Raw genomic sequence first — 25,336 nt, forward strand, 5'->3', positions numbered from 1 at the left:
TCTGAAGGTGGCAGGAGTAAAATATAGGGAGCGAAAGGCTATTTACGATTTGTATAGAAACCAAATAGCAGTTATAAGAGTTGAGCGGCATGAAATGGAAGCAGTGGTTGGGAAGGGAGTGAGACAGGGTTGTAGCCTCTCCCCGATGTTATTCAATCTGTATATTGAGCAAGCAGTAAAGGAAACAAAAGAAAAATTCAGAGTAGGTATTAAAATCCATGGAGAAGTAATATAAACTTTGAGGTTCGCCGATGACATTGTAATTCTGTCAGAGACAGCAAAGGACTTGGAGGAGCAGCTGAATGGAATGGATAGTGTCTTGAAAGGAGGATATAAGATGAACATCAACAAAAGCAAAACGAGGATAATGGAAGGTAGTCTAATTAAATCGGGTGATGCTGAGGGAATTAGATTAGGAAATGAGACACTTAAAGTAGTAAAGGAGTTTTGCTATTTGGGGAGCAAAATAACTGATGATGGTTGAAGTAGAGAGGATATAAAATGTAGACTGGCAATGGCAAGGAAAGCGTTTCTGAAGAAGAGAAATTTGTTAACATCGAGTATAGATTTAAGTGTCAGGAAGTCATTTCTGAAAGTATTTGTATGGAGTGTAGCCATGTATGGAAGTGAAATGTGGATGATAAATAGTTTAGACAAGAAGAGAATAGAAGCTTTTGAAATGTGGTGCTACAGAAGACTGCTGAAGATTAGATGGGTAGATCACATAACTAATGAGGAGGTGTTGAATACGATTGGGGAGAAGAGAAGTTTGTGGCACAACTTGACGAGAAGAAGGGATCGGTTGGTAGGACATGTTCTGCAGCATCAAGGGATCACCAATTTAGTATTGGAGGGTAGCGTGGAGGGTAAAAATCGTAGAGGAAGACCAAGAGATGAATACACCAAGCAGATTCAGAAGGATGTAGGTTGCAGTAGGTACTGGGAGATGAAGAAGCTTGCACAGGATAGAGTAGCATGGAGAGCTGCATCAAACCAGTCTCAGGATTGAAGACCACCACCACAACAACAACAACAACATATTATTTATCAATTAGTATAATAGTCTAGTGTCCTATTTTACAACATGCAGTAAATGAACATCTACTGTGCTGGTGTGAAGGTGTGTAGATACATGTATAATTATAAATTTATACTTTTGTGCACAATACCTGACAAATTTTATGTAGCCTAGTGAGTTCTGTGTAATACAGAAACTTGTTCAATTTAGAAAATTATTTTAGTACCATGTGATTTCATTTTGAGCAAGTTTCACTATATAAGAAAAGAAACTTTACTCTTACACAAGGATGACAGACTTCAGCCAAAATCTGCAGGTCAAAATGCATAAGGCCTGATGATGATGACAGATACATTAATGACAGTTGCAAGTATTAGTACTGAATCTTATAAATGAAGTATTGTGATCATATAAATGTATGTTCATGCCAAATGGTGCAAACTCTGCCCAAGGACAAATACAAGTATTTTGTTGTAGACACTTTACCTTGATATCTAAAGCAAACAGTGTTGCTCCCTTGGTTCTATGTACTGTTGTCATAGTTGGGAAGTTGATGGCATTCATGTCATGCACACAGATGACATTATCTGCAAAAAAAAAAAAAAAAGTTAATGTTTTTCCACAGTGGGCATATTCTAAAATTTGTGTGACATAATCAATTACAATTTTACCTTAAATGTCATGACTTAATATACAGATTACTAAAAATTATTCGGGTATGTATTTCTGTGCATGCCAATGTTTGTTTGTCATTTATCAGTTCACTGTGTACTTAAAAGACAGGACAAAGACATTTTAAGGTTACAGTGACTTGTATACCCATAAATAATTAATTCTTGTTTTTTTTTTCCAGGTTATGGTGAAATGACCAGCAAAATCCTATAAAAGGTACATACCCAGTATGCTTTTTGAGTTTCACAAGGGTAGTAACACAATAGTTGGTACCAAAAATGTTTGTGATATCTATAAGTGCAATAGATGTTTGTAAATGCTAAAGATGGTTTTCTAAGTTCAAATTCGAAAATTTTGATCTTTCTGGCTCATACTGATCAGGACAACAAACAACATTAGACAGTGACATGTTAAGGGTGGAACTGGAAGTAAATCCATGTCAGACAACCAACGAACTGTCAAAAAAATCTTAACCAACCTTGGCTGACCATGCAGGAACATTTTCAGCACTGCGGTAAAGACAAACAAAGCAAACCAATCCACCACGTGCAGCTTATTGCTTTAACAACACAATACGAAGCATTTTTTGATTGCTTAAGCACTGGTGATGAAAAATTGGTTCTCTATGACAATCCAAAATGCAGAAGGCAGAGACACTCTCCGACTGAATCACAATAAGCACAGCTAATTCTGGTTTACACCTTACAAAAGGGCTTTTGTGTGTTTGGTGACGTATTCACAAGTTCTTTTTTTTTTTTCTTTAAGTGCTGAAACCTGGTAAACTCTGAATGCAGGCTTTTACTGTGAACAACTGGACAGAGTAAATCAATCTTTAATTGAAAAGTGTTCAGTGATTGTCAACAGAAAAGGTGTTATTCCGTTACACAATAATGCAGGTCCACACTGCACAAGACTAACCCTGGAAAAAATTAGTGAATTGGGGTGGGAGATATTGCCACATCCAACAATATTTACCCAATATTGCACCATTGGATTTCCATTCATTCAGATCACTTCAACATTTTCTAACTGGCAAAAAATATGAAACTTTGGATGATGTCCAAAATGCCATCTTCACATATTACACTCAAATACCAATTGATTTTTAGCGAGCCATCATTGAAAACTTGCGCACTAGATGGCAAAAATTAGTTGATAATAAGGCCGATTAAATCACAGATGATAAATAAAGACTTGTTAACAATTTATCTGTTTGAATTTAATGTACAAAAATGACATTACTTTCTGGTCCCCCTAATATAAAAATTATGGATACTCTTTGGTGGAAAAATCTGTAAAATAATGATATGTGACATGTTAAGCAACTTGTGGTACTCATGAGACTAAATCAGATTTAAATGCTGAGCTTTGGGATTCAGAGTGGATACTCTGCACACACAAATCTCTGACTTATGCTTAAAGCATTTTTCTTTTAATCGTTGGTAACAAGTAGTCAACAACTCTGCTGAACATTACATTTCAGTTATACAATCACAAAATCAAGTTGTTACAATCAAAGTGCAGCTAGTCACAAAGGTCCTATGTGGGCTGTAAGTATTGTATGGCTGTGAAACTTTGTAGATATTCTAATGTGCTAATGTTGAACCATTTACACTGGAAAATTTTAGTTCTGATTTTGGTCACCAAGTGCAAATCTGCCACTGTGAAGGCAAGAAAGACATACAGAAATGTTTCCATATGTAATGGGTTAGGAGCAGGATGAGGGAATAAAAGGTCAAACAAGTGAGAAAGGCATAATGCTGATTTTATTATCAACTGCTGCTTCCTCAATTTGTTCAATATGATCACCAGAAACATTGATCAGATGCTGCATCCATAAACTGATGGCTCAACAGTTTGATCACAGCAGTTCCAGTGGAATATGAGCAATGTGTTCCTGTATACTGGCTTCAGATTAGGTAGAGACTGAATGGGTCCCTTCGTACATCCATATTTAAATTGGACAAATGTGGGACACAGCTGGTATAATTTTTGTTAAAAATGAAACTCCTTCACCTGCACAACATAGAGCATGTGTTGGTCTCACCATGGACTTACAGTACTGAGCCACACACAATTGATTTCATCGAAGTGTACGGGCCTGAAAATGGTGTTGACGCAACGTCGAAACTAGTAGCCAAATTAATATAAAAACTTAAGTACAGCTGGAGGAGTTTCATTTGAACAAGAATGTGTCCCTGGCAAACACGTCCTTTTAGATATCCCCAGAGCCACATTCTGATCACATGATCCTGCAGATCATACATTTGGAGACCCTCTGGAAATAACATGTTCATAGAAGGTTGCATTAAGTAGATCTTCAAAAATGTTCAAATGTGTGTGAAATCTTATGGGACTTAACTTCTAAGGTCTTCAGTCCCTAAGCTTACACACTACTTAAACTAAATTATCCTGAGGACAAACACACACACCCATATCCGAGAGAGGACTCGAACCTCCGCCGGGACCAGCTGCACAGTCCATGACTGCAGCGCCTTAGACCGCTCGGCTAATTCCGCGCGGCAGCAGATCATCCACTGGGTGAGCAACATGGATGAATATGGTGATTCGCACGTAACTGGACTTTTCCAAAGCAAGAATCACGTTATGTAGAAGGAGGTCTTGAGAGATCCTCTGGATGAACTGTCATCAAAGAAGAACCGAGAAGGCCAAGGATAAAGGTGCTTGAGATCCACATCATACCATCAAAAACCGTGAGTGCAATGGCTCTTTGTGCACAACAAGCAGATTACAATATCCAAAAATTCGACAGTTCTGTGTATTAACTGTACCCTGTAGTGTAAAATAAACCTCATCACTCCATAAAATATAGCCTGGCCACAGGTCATCGACTTCAATCTGTGCCACAAAGCAAGAACAATATCAGAACGTTGCTGCGGTTTCAGTTGCTGCACAGTCTGGACCTTGTACAGGTACCAGCGTAAAACAGGCTGTTAAGCTCTCAGTACTATTTCCCATGGGATGGACACGTCTCGTGACACTGCACTAACTCTAACATTCCCCGTAACACGTACTGCAGGGTCAGTTACAATAACAGCAATCTTGTTAATAACTACTAATGGGACAGGATATCTTCCTCTTCCAGGTGCCACACCAAACTCACCTATGTTTTCAAATTTCGGTACTATCTTCCTTAAAACATTTAATGACATTAACAATTTCGTGAGCTGTGGGAAACGTGCTTCCCACTGCAATGAACTCGCTCCTAGCCCCATGGGATTCATAGTTCCCACCTCTGTATGGTGCTGCCACCTAGTGAACAGTATAGGGTACTACTTCCAATCAGAAGTTCCTGCCGTTTTTGCTGTACCTTCATGCAGAGGCCTTATATGGCTTAGTGTTGCTCTGCAGAGGAGCCTTTCAGTGCTGTTTGCGTGACATTTTGTGATTTTTTTTTCCCTCAAAGCTATAGTACATGGTAAATACTTTTGATTTTTGCTATGGTGTCTTATTATTTGGTGTTCCCTGTTTGTGGTAAAATGTGTTTTACTTATATTACTTGTGGACTTTACTTGTAGTATTTGATTTTGTTGGTGGGAAGTATTCTTCCCACTGCCTCTTTGGTAGCCCATTGTTTTACGACTCTTGAACGAATATTTCTATATTTTGCCACATTTATTTGACATTTCTGACTTAGTGGGTTTCAGAAATAATGCACAGATCACTGTTACTAAAGAATGCCAAGTTTACCATACCAAACCAAGTGCTTGCTTCCACTGAATCTGTCATAGTATTTTTTACACTCTTGAGTTCCCTATTTCTTTGCATTGCTTTCCTTTCAGACGTGTCATTCCCTAGACCACAGCAATCCTAAACATGTTGACGAAATTTACAATATATTATTTTCATTACCCAATGAAAGTGATTCAGAAATTGAAGGAGATGAAGGTGCTGCAGATAAACTGAATGTTCTAAATAACACAGTCACCAGCGATTCGAGGCATGTTTCTGTGGAACAAGACATTTATGGTGATGAACATGACAGTGAATCATTCGTGCTTCCGACTGTTGCCAGTAGTGATATATTGGACAGTGAAAGCGAAGAAGAATGGAACTTCGACAATGTAAAGAACTACTTTTAAACACAAATGGAAAGGAACCAAAATTTCTCTGTAATGCCAATGATCAGGAGCTCACTTATTTTTCTAAGTTCTTTGAAGACGACGTTTTCACACTCATTGTAAATGAAACAAACCTGTATGCAAAACAAAATCATGGCAGTAGATTTCCATCAAAAACCTGGGTGGATACAACTCCTCAAGAAATGAGAGCTTATATAGGATGTCTTATTCTAATGGGAATTCACCAACTTTCTGCTCTCTCTAACTTCTGGAGTTCAGACCCTATACTAAAAGTAGAGCCAATTGCTAATGCAATAACAATGAAACTGCAAAGCCAAGAAATCATCCAGAATATGATAAAATGCACAAATTACGGCCATTGATTGAAAAGCTTTTGCAGAGTTGTAAGAATAATTATGAGCCCTCATCATTTATGTCAGTGCATGAATCAATGATTCCTTTCAAAGGACGATCATCTATGAAACAGTATATGCCAATGAAGCCAGTGAAACGAGGCTACAATGTGTGGTGCTTGTCAAGATTCACTCACTGGATATATAATTAACTTTGATGTTTACACAGGCAAGTGTAATGCAGATAGTGACTTGACATTGGTCGAAAGGGTTGTAGTAGATCTAACAAAGGAACTACATAATAAAAAATAATGTAGTTGCATTTGACAGATTCTTCACCACCGTGAAATTGATGTCAACACTTTTGAAGAAGGGTGTGTATGGATGTGGAACAGTGAAGACCAACAGGAAAGATTTACACAAATTTATGAAGGAAAATGTAAAATTGGAACGAGGACAATTCCAGTTTGAAACAAAAGGAGCCATTTCTGCAGTGAAGTGGATGGATAATCATCCAGTGACTTTCCTGTCCTCAATTCATGACCCAAGAGAAACAGCCACAGTGAAGAGGGAAAACAGGATGGTACTAGTACAGGGATTTCTTGTTCTGAAGGTGTGGCAGAATACAACAAAATAATGGGTTGCGTCAATAAGTTTGATCAATTACGAGAAATGGTGGCACAGAATATTTTATTTCCTGGTGGATGTTGCTATAGTGAACAATTTTATCCTGTAGAAAATAAGTAAAAGAAAAAGTTGACAGCATGATCAGCTCACATACAGGATCCATCTAGCAATCAACCCATTTTAGGAGAAACCTACAGGAGGTGCCGTCATTGTAGTACCAAAGCTGCAGAAAAGGGCACTCGTATTTGTACATACTGTCAAATACCACTTTGTATAGACCCACGTTTCAGAAAATTTCATGGCAAGTAATTGTGAATAATCATTGTAACAAAAGAAGTAAATTTATAAAATAAATATGACATATATTGAAAAAGTTGTTTTTGTCATTTTACTCAAAGGAAGGGCAGTGGGAAGAATACTTCCCAACCTTGTTGTGTGGCCTCACTTTCACAGTTGGAGCAAATCTGATATTCTGCATGATAAATACACCTTTCTGTTAACTACTATCTGCTCTCCATTCATTAAAAAAAATTGCTCAATAATTTTACCCACGAAAGGGTTAAGCCTCTCTTTGGACCTTTCACTTGGTGATACTCTCTCAGTGCATCACTGTAATTGCTGCCATTCACATAAAACAGTTTCATTAACTGTGCACAGTCTCTGTTGTCAATAGCCATACTGTTCACTCACGTTGTGGCTTGTCAAATGACAGTGTGGATGTCATACCATCTAACAAACAGTGTACAGCATCAGATTTGCACTTGGTGGCCAAAACTGGAACTAATTTTTTCCAGTGTACACCTGTTACTCATTAGCATACCAACCAATTTCCATTGCCATATGATAATTACACCTCACACTGCACTTTAATTATTATCATCCTGCAAATACAAAGGCTTATGCGGCCAATGTGAGTTTCATTAAATTCAGCAGGACAGCAAGAATAACTATAAGAAAAATTAACTACAAATGGTCTAAGACAGAAATAGCTTAATGCAAAGTGTCAAGCCCTCACATTTTGTAGTCATCAGGCTTTACATCATTTTGATGTGACCTGTTGTGACTTCTTTGTCTGTACCCTCTTTGTCCAAGTATAGTAGTTGCACAAACCATCCTGCATTATTTGATGAATGTATACCAATCTCTGTCTCTTCTTTACAGTTTTTTTGCAAACCAATGATTCATTTCAACACAATGCTGTGCTCCAGACATACATTCTCAGAAATTTCAGCTTCAAATTAAGGTTATGTTTGGTGCTAGTAGACTTCTTTTAGCAAGGAAACTTCTATTAGTGATATACTGACTGGTTTTGCCAAATCTCAACCATGCTATCACATTCTACTCTATCTTAGATCTTAGGCTATACTAATGCTCAGTCTATCAAACATAAAACCCACTTATTTCATCTTTCCCTCTCCTTCCCTCTTTCCTGATGAGGCAACAGTTTGTTGCGAAAGCTTGAATTTTGTGTGTATGTTTGTGTTTGTTTGTGTGTCTGTCGACCTGCCAGCACTTTCATTTGGTAAGTCACATCATCTTTGTTTTTAGATAAACATAACATTCATTAATATATAAATAAATAATACTGAAACTGTGAATGAGGAAATATGCATTCCACTTGTCACATTTCCTCCCATTAAAAAAAAAAAAAAAAAAAAAAAAATCTGTACAACACAGGCCAATGTCCCACAATCAAAGAGCTGTAAAACACTCAAAAAAACTCCGTTAAATGAAACCATCAATAATAACAGAAAACTACATGGTGAAAGATTACCAACCAGAAATATGAGGTGTGTTGGGAAAACAGTACCTTTTCATTCTACTGCAATCACAACACTAGTGTCACAGTTCCACACATTCCCACTCGTCTCTCTAGTTCATTGTCTTTTCACTGACGTCATTAAAACTGGATTGTGTTGTGTTTAAATGTTTTAGTGGTTGTTTAAAATGTTTAAAGACAACCTGTGATAAGTGTTCTGTAATATGGTTCTTGATCACAAAGAATATTAAGACAGATGAAATCATTGTCAACTTGTAGACATTTATAGTGAAAATGTAATGACTGATGGAATGATGAGAAAGTGGTGAGATAATTCAATGATGCATGAACCAATGTTTATGATGAAGCATGGAGTGGATCAATGATGGTTTGGTTGAGAAAGTGAATGAGAAAATCTGTGGAAAGAGATAGTTGACAATGAGAATGTTTTATCATGAGTTTCTAGACATTTCAATACTGTATTGCATGAGATTACCACAAACCACTTAAATTTTCACAAACTGTGTTCCTGTTGGATCACAAAAACACTTACAGACATCCACAAAACAAAGCGAGTTGGCAGTGCATTGACATTTCTTAGCAATACAGTGATGAGGAAGATAAGTCTTAAACAGAACTGTCGGTTGATGAATCCGTCAAGCCACTGTGTTGCTTCATGACAATGCATGTCCCGGTTTTGCTGGACTCACTCAATATCTTATTCAACAATTCAATTCAGTTGGGACCAAAACCTTATTCAACAATTCGGCTGGAAGCCCTTTGATCCCACCGTACTGCCCCAATCTTGCACCTTCTGACTACCACTGTTATTGAAGTTGGAGCACAATTCTGGGTGGAGGTGCTCTGACAGCAATGATGACGCAAAAAACGGTGTTCAGCAGTGGCTGTCTTCAATGGCAGCACCTTTCTACGAAGAGAGCACAGAAAAGATGGTTTCCACCTACGACAAATGTCTGAATGATTTGGTGCTGGCTACATGCAACTGATGCACTCCCAGCCTATGGTCTGACAAAGGAATAGCAAAAAATGTTGAAGTTAACCACAGCAATAAAACATTGTAGTATTACAATATTGCCTATACAACAGACTTAAAGAAGGGATAGATACTTAGAATATAAGCTGAGGCATCAAGGAATGGTTAATATTGTATAGTTAATTTTGTTAGGCTAAATTTTATTACCACAAGCAGGTCCAAATAGATGTAGGCTGCAGTAGTTAATGTGGCAATGATGAGACTTGCACAGGAAATACTAGTGTGAAGAACTACATCAAACCAGTCTTTGGATTGAATACGGTAATAAAAACACACAACACTAGAATATGTTCAATTAAGAATATAAGTGACATAGTGGAATGGTGAGACAGTCAAATTGTCCATCTACTTTTAATGCTATTTACTGGTAGTTCAGTATATGAAATACAACCACAGAAAAGAAGGAACATCACAGCTCAGTGTTAAAGTCTTAAGAGTACGGCCAATGGCGTACTTATGCGTTTCATGCAGGAATGTTGTCAGTGCTTGCCGTGAGGTATGATGGGAACACAAAAGGTGCGTAAGCTGTTTAATCATGCAGCCTATGAGAGAGCTGCAAGCAAACAGCATGTTTCAAAGTGATACGTTCAGAAGAATGAGTGAAACATTGGTGTAACGAGGACTATAAATTTAATTTCTCCTTGTTTGAGCCTCGGCTGCTTGAACTGTGCTAGTATCTGCAAACCAAGGGGACCATTGTAATCCATGATATATTCGAAAAGCAGTGAAATATTTCTCTGCTCTGTGTTGCTACGCAGTTGATCTGCCTGAGCATACTAAGTGGATTAACATTTTTTAATTAAATCATGGGAGGAGGTAGATGCATCAATGTTCATTAAAATATTGAACGTGCAATTCTATTATGAATAAAAATTGATCTACCTGCTTTCTCCCAAAATTTAACTAAAAATCACTGATCTACTTACTTCATGTGCTCTTGCATATCAATTGCATATTCATTCCACCACCACATTTGATATATTTTTCTGTCTCTGCAATTAATCCATGAGACATGTACTAACTTCAGTCCACTTTATAGCACTCGCTGCCATAAACAAAAAATATTTCTCTCAAAACTTAATAATCCATCAAAATATGGTAAACGACAACAACAGCTAGCCATCTTGTGGGCCGAATGAAAAACACGAACCATCAATATATTCACTGATTAGAGATGTCGTGTATTACGTAGATGGTGCCTGGTATGCTTTTGTCTGTATGTTTCAGGTGTAGATGCCAGTCATGTGCTTTGTTGGACTGGCCAAAATGTTCAACACCACTATGGCAAATTCATATACAAACTGACATCAAGCAACATAACCTAGACATCGGGCTACGCTACAGATCATTACCAGTGGAAGTATGAAACTGGAATTTCCCTATAGATGGTGCTAGACGTCATTGCAGGGCCCGTAAGACTGCGTCTGCAGCGCCCTCTTCCTGTAACGGCTGACGATAAAAGCCAACACACAGCAAACCAACTTCCAAACATCGGTATCTGTTTCAAACCCGTAAACACGTCGATTTTTGTGCCTGCAAACCACAATTTGTGGACATCATTGGTTGTCTGTTATCGTTTGAAGAAAACTGCTGCAGAATCACATCAAATGCTTGTCAAAGCTTTCGGCGAACATTCTCTTGAGAAAACACAGTATTTCGAGTGGTTCAAAAAATTAAAAAATGGTGATTTTGATGTGAGAAATGATGAGCACAGGAAACCACCGAAAAAGTTTGAAGACAACGAATTGCAGGCCTTATTGGATGAAGATGATACTCAAATTCAACAGGAACTCGCAGAACAATTGAATGTGACGCACAGAAAGCTGTTTCTCTCCAGTTGAAAGCTATGGGAAAGGTACAGAAAGTGGAAAATGGTTTCTGCATGAACTGAATGAAAAGACATAAACATATCGAAAGACTACTTGTGAAATGCTGCTCATCAGATTCGAAAGAAAGTTGTTTCTCCATTGATTAGTGAAAGGTTATGAAAAATGGATATATTTCGAGGATCCTAAGCGTTGTAAATCTTGGCTGAATCCAGGCACACCATCGACATCCACTCCAAGACCAAATCACTTTAGAAAGAAGACAATGCTCTGTATTTGGTGGGATCAGAAGTGTGTCATCTATTATGAGCTGCTAAAACCTGGTGAAACTGTTAACACTGATTGCTACCAACAGCAAATGATTGATTTAAATTGAGCATTCCATGAAAAACACCCGGAATATGGGAAAAGGTAACACAAAGTCATATTGCTCCATGATAACGCCCCATCACAGCCAGGAAATGGGGTCAGGGAAACAATTGAGGTGTTCAGTTGGGAAATATAAAGGGCATGCGACCTATTCTACAGACTTCCAGACTTGGATCCGTCCGTTTATCATCTCACTGGGACATGCTTCAATTCGTATGAAAATGGCTTGCTGATTGGTTTGCTTCAAAAGAGGAACTGTGTGGGTTCCCCCCCCCCCCCCCCCCCCCCCCACCCCCTATCGTGCCGGAGAAATGGAAGAAATGTAAAAATAGTGATGGAGATTATTTTGAATAAAATGTTGTTTATCAGTTTCAAATACCACCCATGTGATCATTGCAACCAAATCCCAGTTTCAAACTTCTCCACCTGGTATATCATCAAATCTAAGATCTTGTATTTACATTTGTTGGCTTTGCAAACTTGCAACAAAAGTGTCAACTTGCAACCTAACCTAGACCTTGAGCTATGCAACAGACCAGTTTGTCACCAAATCTACATTCAAAAAACAAATGTAGACACAAAATAAATGTTGCAACTGTTCTTGTCTCTTTCTATTTGCACACACGATGTTACATTACCATTTATTTTGGGACAAAGCCAACATTCTGTGTCAGTAGGTTCAGCTGACTCGTATTCTCTACGATGTTCATGTAGTTTTTGTGGGTGGTAGCTTAGATTATGTTATTTACTAGAGGTATACTGCACTAGTGGACACAGTGATTCACTGAAAGGAACAACTGGTTGAACAATATTTGTAGGCCTACACTAAATCCATACAGATTTTCTGGGTAACATTGAGATGACAACAAAATGTAGCATAGCGCAAGGTATAAGTTAGGTTGGATAACGACAATTTGACTGAGTCGGAAAAACCAATATATGTGTCATTTTTTTTGTGTATACATAGCATATTCCACAGTTACATTTACAAACCTGATGAAAACCCTTATTTTCCCATCTGGTTTGATCCTTTCAAATCTCTGATATGTCTTAAGGCATTAATAAAATAAGATCCTTGCACAAAACCCTCCATTTCTGTTAAGGTATTGTTAGTTTGTGTATTTTTTTTTTTTTAATGTTTATGCTTTCTTCTTCCTTCCAGTATTCTGCTGTTCTGTTATGACTGTTATAGGTGGGTTTTCTTCTTGTTTGCTACAAAAGATTATGCTGCCTTGCACATAAAACATCAAGGGAATAAACCCACCTGAGAGACTGACCAGGATCTGGTAGTCCGGCACAACAGCAAGTTGCTGTATCGGTTTCTTGCTGAAGTTCTTGTTGTAGCGCAACAGCTGGACATCATGCTTGTTAGCTCCGGAGCCTGAGGCAGTAGCATCATAGCTATTCGTTCCCCGGCAGAGGATGGAGTACATAAGCAGATGCCCAGTTTTGGTTCCCACCAGTAAGTTGTCATCTGAAACAGGCCCCACAGAAAACTCAGACAATCAAGAAAACAAATACTGACATATTGCCTGTTGCCTTTCTCAAGGCAAATGGATCCCAGATTCCTGTGCTGCAGCACAAAACCAGTGCAGGTAATAAGCAGAGAACAACAGTGGTAATAACCAAGCATAAGCCCTCATAACTGACATGACAGGTACACACACTCTCTGGCCGCTTGGCTTGACTTCAGTCCACCACCAGCATGGATGGTGAACTTTCGAAAATACCAGCAACCTGTTATGGCAAAATGTCAAAAAACTGCTAAACAAACACTGCCCAAAAAATCCAACACAAAGCCAACAGACAATGTGTCAACAAAGACCCAAGAGTCTCTACATTTTTGTACTAGTAATTACTGCTGTCAGTGGAAATTACATATGTAGTAACGGGACTAGTGTAGCAGGGGATACAACCCGTCGGCTTTCGACAATGACGTCACAAGTGGCCAATCGAGAAGCAATTCTTCTTAGTGTTGTAGCTCCCTTCAGTGGCTGATAAGTGTTTTTTGGCTTTAAAAAAAAAAAAAAAATCTCACGAGATAGAATAAACAGATCCACTTTATTAAGCAATCAGTAAAAAAACGAAACAGCAAAGCGAAAATGGTAAACTGCTCTCTGGCGACTTGTGACGTCATTGTCCAAAGCCGACGGATTGTATCCCCTGCTACACTAGACCCGTAGTAACAATAATTACTGCCGAGGAGGAGTGCCTGCTTACAGTTTAACAACAGTTTAACCAGACAAGGATAAAAATATGCAAAAATCTGAAACAAAATTCGTTCTCAAAATTTAAGAATTTATTATTTTGTGGAGTTATTATTATTAGTGATTCCTTGGAATAATTTTATTAGCTTTCATTAAAATGTTACTAGTGATTAGCTTATTTTTCACCTTTGGGCATAATCACAAAAAATATGTTAAGTTGTATGTTTGCACTTGTCAACATTTCAGGATCCAAACAGCAGTGTGGAATACATCAAAATGTGACAGTATGCTGTTTTCCTGCCAAATTGTGTAATATTGTACAATCACAGATATGAGATTCTGTACCTAGAATGAAAAGTGCAATCCATATGAAGGTTTAGGCACCACACCAGTGCAGATGGTGGATTACAATGAAACAGAATTTTACTCTGATCACAATTTCCAGAAGTGTACAGCAAATGGCCTACATCTTTCATGCTAATGAACTATAGATAAACAACAGACTGTATAATATAAACATAATTCATACTGAGTATTGCTAGCATTCATTGTCATTTACCTAATTATGTAATGTATCCATTCCATATTATTTTATTGCACTTACTATCATCTACCTAATTTCTTGGACAATTGCATATAAAAATGCTGAAAGGTGGCTGAAGTATTGTTAAGTTTTGTATAATATTATTTATGTCAACACCCAGGAGCTGATGTGTTCTTGGGTTCTTAACATTCCTGTCACTCGATTTTAAGACATCGAACATGTTATGTAGGATTTTGTTTCTAGACATATGTAGCCTTGTTTTCATTTAGTGACTAGACCTGCACATCAGTTGAACTTTTTTCTTCTCTATAATGCTATTCAATGGGAATAAGAGATGTCAATTGTGGTTTTGAGTGATATTCCTAGTTAATGTTCAAGGGAACAAAAGTAGCCAATTGCCCCTGAAATCAAGTGTTTGTTTCAAACAGAAAAATAGACAGATGGTGAAAAATGGCGTTTTTCAAGAAATTAATACAACTCTTTGTCAGAAAGAGGGGAAGGATATATGCACAGCTACTCAAGGGACAGAAATGTCACCCCAAAGCTTCATTTAAGACAGACACAGGGTGCAGTGATCAATTGAGTAGCAACACCATGCAAAGCAACTCATTTGGACCATCTGAGTCCACCAATAAACAGTACTAAAATTATTTTAATATCTGGCACGCTGTCCACCTAAGGACTGTCCCCATTGTGGTCTTGCAACTGACAGGAAATGGGTCATGAAGGCCGTCAATTTTTGTACTGGGAGTCATGTGAATTCTAATCCGTGTTCTCAGTCAAATATCATGCTCTATTCATTCACTATAACCACACTCGTATGGCCAGTTTAATTTTCTCTGATGCTAATATATTTCATCGACAACACAAAAATCTGATATACATCTTCAGCAGAATGCAGGGAACTGTAAACAATAGGCTTTAACAAAGTAGCCTACACAATTTTGTTGATTTTGCTGACTAGGACGTCGTGAAACTTCGTACCAATACGCTCTATTTATAATTGACCAGTTACTTTGATGACGAGGCAATGAACAAAATTAAAATAAACACAGAAGAGTTTAGTATATTCTATAAGATGACTCATCATCACACTGTTTGACAGATAACCTAAAAGCACATTGGAAACTTATTGGAATGTTCAATAAAATACCACTTATTTATAATCAAAGATTTTTCTGTAAATTTACCGTAGGCAGCGATTGACTCTATCTGGACAGTTAATTTTAATAGTTGGAAGATTTCGTACGCATCATGCATCCTTAGCAATGACTGATCTACGTCTACTGTACGTATGTACTTTCATCTGAAGAAGTTACACGAGAATTTTCCTAAATAATTCATAACTTATGATCTACGTATTAACTTCGAATGTCACACAGTATCTCTTTTTACGTAAAATAATGTTGCAGTCCTTTGACATACACTCCCTATCTCAGCCATTGTTGACTACTGCTGGACTTCGATCGTCACTTTTTCTGTCTGTATGCTAGCCTGCAATACTCGATTGAGCCGTGCTTTCGATCATAAGGTAAATCGAAACTGACAACTAGAAGGTAGAGAAGATTGACAGATGAGAGTGCAGGCGCGTAGGAAAATCAACGTAAATAAGTAGAATGTGACGTAGAGTTAATTCAATGAAAAATAGGAAGTAAGGATCGAGAGAATGAGATTAATAAGGGTGTTGCGGCTGTTCAGCAACTCACCAAACTCGTGTGTATAAATAGAACTCTTTACGAGAATCATCTTTTTTCGGTTATTTGCCTTTTATTCTCGAGGAATTATAATACGTTTCCACATTCGCTGTTATGCAGTTTCATGCTCGTCTTGTTGGATAATGCATATTCGGAAATCGTTTTCCGACGATTAGCAGATTTGTAGGAGTAAAGTGTAATAAAGTAATTCTAAAATAGCCGTATTCTTTTGATAGGTGAGGGTGTTACGCAAGAAGTTATTAGGGCCTACTGAAAAAATGGTTTTAGAACTGTCAGATCACGCAACAATCTTCTGTCTCATGGTTTTGAAAAAGATATCATCAAAGAAAACGAGGAAACTTTAGTTTGCTTGAGCCGTTGCCGTGCAGCACAACAAAAACGCACTGTTGTGGGCTCACATCCCAACAGAGACAAAATGGGGTAGAGAAAGAATTTTTTCGATAAATTAGCACATATTAACCATTGTGGTTCCCGAAAAGCAACCCATTCGAAATACTTTGATTCCTAAATGGTGAAGTGCTATAGCCTCCACAGAAGGAGCAAGTGAGGCTCTGATGGTTCCAATCCTGGGCATCAACTGATTAAAGTGTACACCTTATGCTGGACTGAAATGTGTGGTAGAATTAACAAGTATCATAGGTATTTTTATATAAAGGGTCCGTCTGGTGATGTAGTCTGAGGTCCACCGCGTACTCCTGATTAAAATTTTCAATAGTTATCTGTGGCGTCATGCCCCTGTACAATGCACAAAGGGGGATGCGAGAGCACAACTGGTGTAAATTTATTTTTCCATATGAAGTAGTGTATTTCATTCATTGTATATTGTAGATCTCATCAAGGAGGAGAACCTTCAAGGGTGTAGAACAAGTGAAGGCATTCATTAACAAGGCAAGCAAATCAAAGAAACTTAATCTGTATTAACAATATACTACCACTATATAGCTCAGTGCTATCCCCATATATATTGAAAAAGTGATACAGCCGGTGTCTCCTCAGTTACAATACACAGCTGCTGTTTAGTTCCTATTGGTAGCTTGATCTCCAATCGTATTTTCAATATTAAATTGTTACTTTGTAAGTCTGTACCCAGTACTCCAAGGTCTAGTGGTTCTCTTCGTCTTTTGGTTAGTAATTTCCACTGATGCCAACACAGTTTGGTATTCAAATTAATTTGATGGTGGTGCCAGTATCAAGTACTTTGGCCAGCAAATCTTGGATGATTTCTTCTTTTTATTCCATTGTATGATCATAAACAAATTGACCTCAGACTGACAGTGGTGACCACTGTCAGACCTGCAGAAAAGGGGGAAATGAAACACAACAAAGGGGTAGTATATCTTGCAAATAATAAATTGACATAATGAAAAACATTACTTTTGTACATACAAAATACACATGCTTAAAAATGTGATGAAGCATACCTATTTAAAATATATCCTGGTATAATAAAGAGCATGTATTTTACGTGTATGGATAGCAGAAGCACTGAGTTGTTGACAGGCACATACAAAAGAGAGATGCATTCTACTGGATATTTCCTCTCTAATTGTATGTGTGAAAGTAATGTGTTTCCTTATAATTTACTGTTTACAAGATATAGACTATCCATTAGTTGTATTTTTTCTAAGGATATGACGATGGTTACCATTGATCAAGATTGACAGTCTGTGGACTATAGACTAAAATAAAAGAAATTATACACTTCATCGTTCATTAAGTTTATTCGTGACTATGTCACAGCTTTTGAAATCTTAGACAACTGATAGCAACATATTCTGTGGGTAAAACAGATGAGTAGCTTGTAGGCAGTACATTGAACTGCCACACAATAAAAAGTTACTGCTTTCTCGTCAAGTTGTGTGTGCTGCAGACTGCTTGTAGTGGCAATCAGTTAGGAAGTAAATAGGCTGCATGAACTTCGGAAGTGACTCTTGTTCATATCTGCCAGAATACGTGAATGTTTATCCACCACAGTAATTAACTGCGGAGTCATCCATATAGGTATTTTCTAAGTTGGTATATTTATGGAGGACAGAGAGAAAGACAGTAGTATCTGTAATCTCCTTTGGTCTGCAGTGCAGATCAAGGACAAATTACTCACCAGGAACAGAGAAACACTTGTGTCAAGTTAAAGGATGGCCAGTTTGCTTCTTAGGGTACCTAGTGTGTGGCCACTCTGCTGGTTAGCGAAAGGGAGAGGGGCTAGTTGGAGAATTTTTGCAGAGATCATGAATCACGAGGATGAGAACTGGGTTACAGATTGTGAGGTCTATACTGCAGTGACCTAATTATTGGGCTACTGCACCCAAAATTTTTCTTAATCTGACATCAAGATCACAATCTGCTTTGTCAACATGGGCTCTCAAAAATAATTATGCTGTTGTCCTTAATTGCCCCTCTGTGGGTTGTGGACAGTTACTTCCTCCACTTCTATAAACAATGAATGGAAACAACTGCTGCACTATTTGGCTATCTACATCCTTGGATAGAATCTCATCCTCTGGTAGTAAAGTGGCATACTGTTATCTTAGTGGGCATCAGTATGCAAACTGTAACTGCATCTAAATCTGTAACTGAAACACTTGTTCATTGAAGACATCTGTGCAAACACTGCCAGATGCTCTTTTGTTTTGTTTTTACAGTACACATTGCAGTTTCTGAGAGAAGGAAGGTGATCTACAGGGAACTTTCATCTCTTGTACTGCTGTTAAGAGATCCGGATGAATTATCAGTTGTCACAGTGCATCTAGGTGGCGGTAGTAGCCATTGCAGTACACTTAAGCATTAATATGACTGGCTACTTCATGTATGCTTCTGGGGAAGTCATTTCGCTGCTGTTCTTAGATAAGCTTAATAACGTACTGGTTATACACTGATAAGCCAAAATATTATGACCACCTGCTTAATAGCTTGCTTGTTTGCATTTGACACAAAATACACCACTAATTCTGCCTATCAAGGATCCAACAGTTTGCTGGTAGGTTTGTGGCTTTAAATGTCTATGGACAGGTCAAGTAATTTGAGTAAATAATGGGCTGCTGTTTTGCATATGTGGTTTGCATACTGATGCCCACTAAGATAACAGTATGCAACTTTACTACCAGAGGACGAGATTCTATCCACGGATGTAGATTGCCAAATAGTGCAGCAGTTGTTTCCATTCATTGTTTATAGAAGTGGAGGAAGTAACTGTCCACAACCCACATCTACTTTTCTGCCGTGGTCCTAGCAGCAGACCACCCCACAGTACTAATTTGTTACAATGCTGCCACTAGTTCTTTCAGCTACTACCTTAAAGATAGTTTTTGTCCTCTGTGAGTGAGAAAAGGACAGCGTAACTGGGGAGGCGTCCCTGGGGATGCCGGAGAGAGATTTCTCCAGTTCAACCAGTGAGATTTTTTTGTTTGTTTCGAAGGCTGGAAAGAAGAGGAATTCTCTCGGTGTAGATAGTCTTGTCTTGTTATGTGACTACAGTTGGAGTCACGGACAATGGCAGTCGAGTTTAGGTTTGTTCTGCACACCTACATCATGCATTCTCCGACAACCAATAAGTGTTCAGTAGTGTTCTCAGTGCTCTGCTCTGAATGCCATAGCTAATGTGATCATAGCAGTTGTTTAATGAATTTTTATTCTATTTGTTGCGAGTTGTCATCGTTGATGGTGGTGGTATGTGATATATATGGTATAAGTAAGCGAGAGATACAATTTGCAGGATATATGCTTTCTTCAAATGGAAAGCATGTGCATACTGCAAGTGTTGCTTGGAATAGTCAACAATGCAATCCTCATCTGTGCCTTGACATGCACAAACTGCCATCATTTGTGGATTGGACTACAGTGCCTATTTTAGTGCATTTGTAATAACTGTAAATTTTGGTACTGCCTTTACAAAGCTTGATGACAGAGTGCATACTTTCTCATGGTGCTCTGGTATGACAGGTGAGTGGGCATTTTAATTTTTTGGATCTTCTTCAATGTGGAATAGGCTGGTGATCAAAGAGGCTCTCTCCTGTCATCAGTCTATTCTGTATTGAAGAAGATCCAAAAGAATAAAATTTGTGCCTGCCTGTCATACCAGGGCACCACGGAAAGCTCTTGTTATGCACACAGGAGATAGTTCACAGGGTGTTGTCTCTTGACACTTTTGTACAGTTCCAGCAAATGAACTGATTAGTCCCAAAGGGGATAGCCTCATCTTTAAACCACTCCATAAATGGGAAACATAAGACATTCAATCACATCAATACATCATGATAACCACATCAAAGTCCAGGACGGAATAACAACAATATGAAAAGGACTGATTGCTGCACACCACACAGAGGAGGAACAATGAAAGACTGCTACACATTTAAGCTTCCATACACAAAAAAGTCGTCAGGAAAGATTATGGTGACTGTGTTTTGGGATTGGAAGGGGGTGTTTTTCATTGATTTCATGCAATCTGGGATGACAATAAACTCAGACAGATATTGTGGAACATTGACCAAACTCCGTCGAGAAATCCAGAATCACCGGAGAGGGCGACTGAAGGAGGGAGTAGTGCTCCTTCATGACAACACTCGACCCCACGCCGCTCATCGAACACAGGAGCTTTTGAAGAAATTTGGGTGGACTGTTATGCCCCATCCCCCGTACAGCCCGGAGTTAGCCCCCAGCGATTATCACCCCTTCCCAAGCTAAAGAAACACTTAGGTGGCAAATGCTTCAAGAGCGACAATGAAGTCCAAGCAGAGGTCACACGCTTCCTCAACGGGTTGGTGGGCAACATCTTCGACTTAGGAACACAAAATCTGAAGCACCATCTTCAAATGTGTCGAAAAAAATGGAGACTGTTGAAAAATAGACAAAAGCATAAGCTTTTCCAACAATGTATTAATTAATAACAATAAACAATGTTTTCTATTTGTAAAAAATACGGGAACCATACTTTTGGTACAATTCTCATATATGAATAAAATGAAAACCATGGCACTCTAAAATTAGTGTTTAGCTCACTGTCTGTCTGTAGCCTAAGATCATGGTGAAAGATGAGTCCTTTGATTATGCTGAACTGCGTATAGGGAGTAATTACACTGATAAGCCAAAACATGACCACTGCCCACCGCATTGCTAGATGCCACCTGATGGTCTTGCAGGCACGTAAGTATGTAAATGGAGCAGACACGGATGGGGAATCACCCTAGGGAAGATATGGACTGCAAACAGGAAAATCGTTTGAGAGAAGCAACTTTGACAAAGGGCAGATTGCTTTGCAGAGCCTGTAAACAAGCATCTCGAAAACGGCAAAGCTGGTCAAATGTTCATATGTTACTGTCATAAGCATCTGCAGAAAGAGGACAGTGAAACCACTACTAGGCGCTAAATGGTTGGATGTCCATGACTCTTCGCAGAACGTAGGGTTCAGAGGCTTGTCTGCTCTGTGAAATTGGATAGATGGTGATCTGTGACATTTCGCCTTAAGAGCACAATGCTGGTGCAAGCACAAGTGTTTTGGAGCACACTGTTCATCATTGTTTACTGTTGAATATGGAGTTCCGCAGCAGACCACCTGTACGTTTTCACGTGTTGATCCAACGACATCGTCAATCACGATTGCAGTGGCCATGGGACAATTGAGGTTTGATCATCAATCTATGGAAATGTGTCAGCTCTTTGGGTCAATCACATTTTTGCAACACTGGGTTGATCCCTTCATGCTTGATATCTTCCTTGACAGCGGTGTCATCTTTCAGCAGTACAATTGTCCGTGTGTCTGAGCCAGAACTGTGCTAGTGGTTTGAAGAACATTATAGTGAACTTACGTTGATGTCTCGGCAACATGTTGGCTCTTCAGCTTAATCATGTTTTTGCTACACTAGATCAATGGTAGTCTCCACAAACAGTCATCGTGGTGAATGGCAGCTCGAAAAGTGCAGCACGCTATGGATGCAAAATTATGTTATGGGAGACATTCCTCTGTGCTTGCATGGGGCCTGTGTTAATAATCGAAGACACGCTGACAGCTATTCACCACCTGCATCCCTTCATGCTTGATGTCTTCCCCGACGGCAATGTCATCTTTCAGCAGTATAACTGCCCGTCCACCGGTGCCAGAAACATGCTGCAGTGGTTTGAGGAGCATTATACTGAACTCTCGCTGAGGTTTCATTGACCAATTTTGCGTGATATAACTCCTGTGGAACCCATTTGAGTCTTTATCAGGTGTCAATCACCACATATGCAAAACAGCAGCCCATTATTTACTCAAATTACTTGACCTGTCCATAGACATTTAAAGCCACAAACCTACCAGCAAACTGTTGGATCCTTGATAGGCAGAATTAGTGGTGTATTTTGTGTCAAATGCAAACAAGCAAGCTATTAAGCAGGTGGTCATAATATTTTGGCTTATCAGTGTATAACCAGTATGTTATTAAGCTTATCTCATGATTGAAATACTTCAGAGTAGTGTTCGATAACAGAATAACTGCTGTGACTTCGTCAAACCTATACATATATTTTCTTTTGTAGATAACACAAGATACCGGGGGAGCTGCTTTACTCAACTTACACTGACCCAGTCTTCTTCACATAGCACTACCTAGGCTGTAAATACTTTAACATTGTAACCTTTACATAGAAAGTTTTGTTGCATTCCAATAACCCCACCACTTTGTGGGGCCATTACTCTGAAAGAGTGTTTGATCCACTTCACTGCAGATCATCTGTAATGACACTTGTTATAGTTGGAGAAATTCTCTATGGGTGCCGCCTAACAATGCCAATGGCAATCTGGCCCAATAGCCACCACCCCGAATGAAATGGACACTTACTCCATATCATGCATTCCCAGATCAGGCATCAGTAGTGCTGTGCCACGCTACATCTAAAAGTACATAACCACCCTCCCAGGATGTGCTGGATATCTGACCCACTTGGATGTGCAATGCTTGGGATTAAAAGCACAGTGGGTTGATGTTTTGCTTAAGGTATCCTTTGCCAAATGGCCCCACATTTCTTAAGGATTTGGAAACAATGGTGATCAAAACTAAATGGCTATAAGTTGAGTAGTATTAGCTGAATTGAGTCCCAAGTTGCCATACCAATGTGTCATCTATGTTGGAAACTACCCTTAGGTAAAATGATTCTCACATTGGTCTCATTTCAGACACCTTTTACAACAGTCGATAGTTACGGTAGGCCTATTATAGTACCTGACAATACAAAATCCAGAGATTCAGAGGCAGTCATTGACACATACATAAAAAATTAAGTAAATGAAATACAAACTTTTAATGAAGTAGAGTTGTGACTCAAGTGACACCTCAAAGCAGATTCAACTCTATCAGATATTAAGAATAAATCACAGTAGACCATTGATTATCCAAATGTCTGTCAACCAAATGACCGCTTGACCGAACTGTTACTTGCTTGTGAGCGCCCGGACCCTTGTATCAATCCCGATAACAATAACTTCTTGTTTGTGCTCAGTTATGATCACTTGTGTCAACTTTGTCACATAAAGTAAACTTGTGATATAACATGCTTAAACATAAATATGTGGTCCTTTCCTTGAGAGGGAAATACAATATCACAAATTCTGTACCTGAACTTGAGTTTACTGATGGATCACAAAGTCGTAAAACTAGCCATGAATAGGGATCTAGGCAATGCTGTTTACAAGTGGTTTACACGAAAAAGATGAAAAGGAGAACCTATCTCTGGTCCCACTCTACGTGGAAAGGCAGTTCAATTTAATGAAAATCTTTCGAGGGTCATTGAATTTTAAAGCAAGCAGGTGCTGGTTAAAATGCTTTTAAATCAAGATACAGCATTTGTGAGTTTCAAACACAAGGAGAAAACTGTCTGCTATTTATTGAGGGAGAACTATCCTTTCAAGGAAGTTAACAATTCTGACAACTGGACTCATTAGGAAAGCTTTGCCAAGAAATACTCCTGGTTCCAATTGTGAATTAGCAGCAGTTGGTTCTAAAATGAGCAAGGACTATATAACTGCTTTAGCTTGTGCTAACGCTACTTGCAGCCTTGGTTGCCTATGTTCATCATTGGTAACAGTGAGAAACTACATTTTTTCTAACATTATGATGTCTGCTATGCCTATTGTTCACACCTCACAAAAGAGCACCTGCATGGATAGTAAAGTTTTCATGGATGTCTATGGGAGTTTTTGTACACTCTGTAAAAACTCATTAATTAAAGAATGGCAAAAGGGAGAAAACATTACTGCTCCTTGACAATGCATCAACTCATACATTATGTGATTTATTTAACATAAACAATGTTCATAGATGTAATGTTTCTTCCATCTAACATACGTAACCACCTTATTACTGCCCATGATCAAGGTGTTACTGAAACTTTCAAACAGTATTACTGGAAAGTATTGTAATCTAAGCTACTGTTAGAAAGGGAAGAGAGAGATAAGAAATTCTATTAATAATCATAAAAATAGGGAGTTGAAAGATGTGTCATAAATGATTGGAGCAGAACAGGAACAGAATTTGAAAAAAGCCTGGAATGAAACTTTGGGTTGGTGGAAGTTTTTAATAGTCTATTTGGAAACGACAAACAGAATGATATGTTTGAACTGCTCAATATGCTAAAAGAACGCACTTGCTGTGAATGTGATGATAATAAAGAATGGATGAGTGTCAACAAAGATCCAGGGCAATAAATTGGGCACAACAGGGGAAATTGTAAACTTTGTCACTGATAAGGCTGACGACACTGGAATCTCCTCAACTAGTGGTACCAGCAGATTCTGAAGCATTTAAAAGTTTAGATACCACCTTGCAATGGTTTGAAGAATAAGATGCTTGTAAGCAGGTTTGGTTGCTTAGATAGAATGAAATTAAGGATTTTTTAAAGCATTAATTCTATACATGAGTACTATATATGCAAAATGTATTTGTATTACATATTTATTGTTTACTACACTGTACTACATACATTCCTACTGTAATTGCCTTTGTAATAATACAAGAGATTCAAGTTGTTATAAATGTAAGTAGTTTTTATTGGTAAATGAAAGTGTATGGTTAGATTAAACTGGTCTTCTGAACACCCATATCCGCCACTTAGTTCAGATAATCAGTAAAATACTGTAA

General features: G+C 38.4%; 1 protein-coding gene across 1 annotated transcript in view; it reads right to left on the bottom strand.

Annotated features, from left to right (window-relative positions):
• LOC126424979 (vam6/Vps39-like protein) overlaps positions 1–15,972 on the bottom strand; it is a 120,922-nt gene extending 104,950 nt beyond the window's left edge. The window contains exons 1-3 of the mRNA XM_050087865.1: positions 15,702–15,972; positions 13,025–13,234; positions 1,505–1,605 (exon numbers count right to left, since the gene is read on the bottom strand). Coding sequence (XP_049943822.1) covers positions 1,505–1,605; positions 13,025–13,234; positions 15,702–15,771 — 381 coding nt within the window. The 5' untranslated portion in view covers positions 15,772–15,972. The remainder of the gene's footprint in view (positions 1–1,504; positions 1,606–13,024; positions 13,235–15,701) is intronic.
• Positions 15,973–25,336: the final 9,364 nt, after the last annotated feature.

Source organism: Schistocerca serialis, chromosome 10 (assembly GCF_023864345.2).
Source record: "Schistocerca serialis cubense isolate TAMUIC-IGC-003099 chromosome 10, iqSchSeri2.2, whole genome shotgun sequence".
Lineage (NCBI taxonomy): Eukaryota > Metazoa > Arthropoda > Insecta > Orthoptera > Acrididae > Schistocerca > Schistocerca serialis.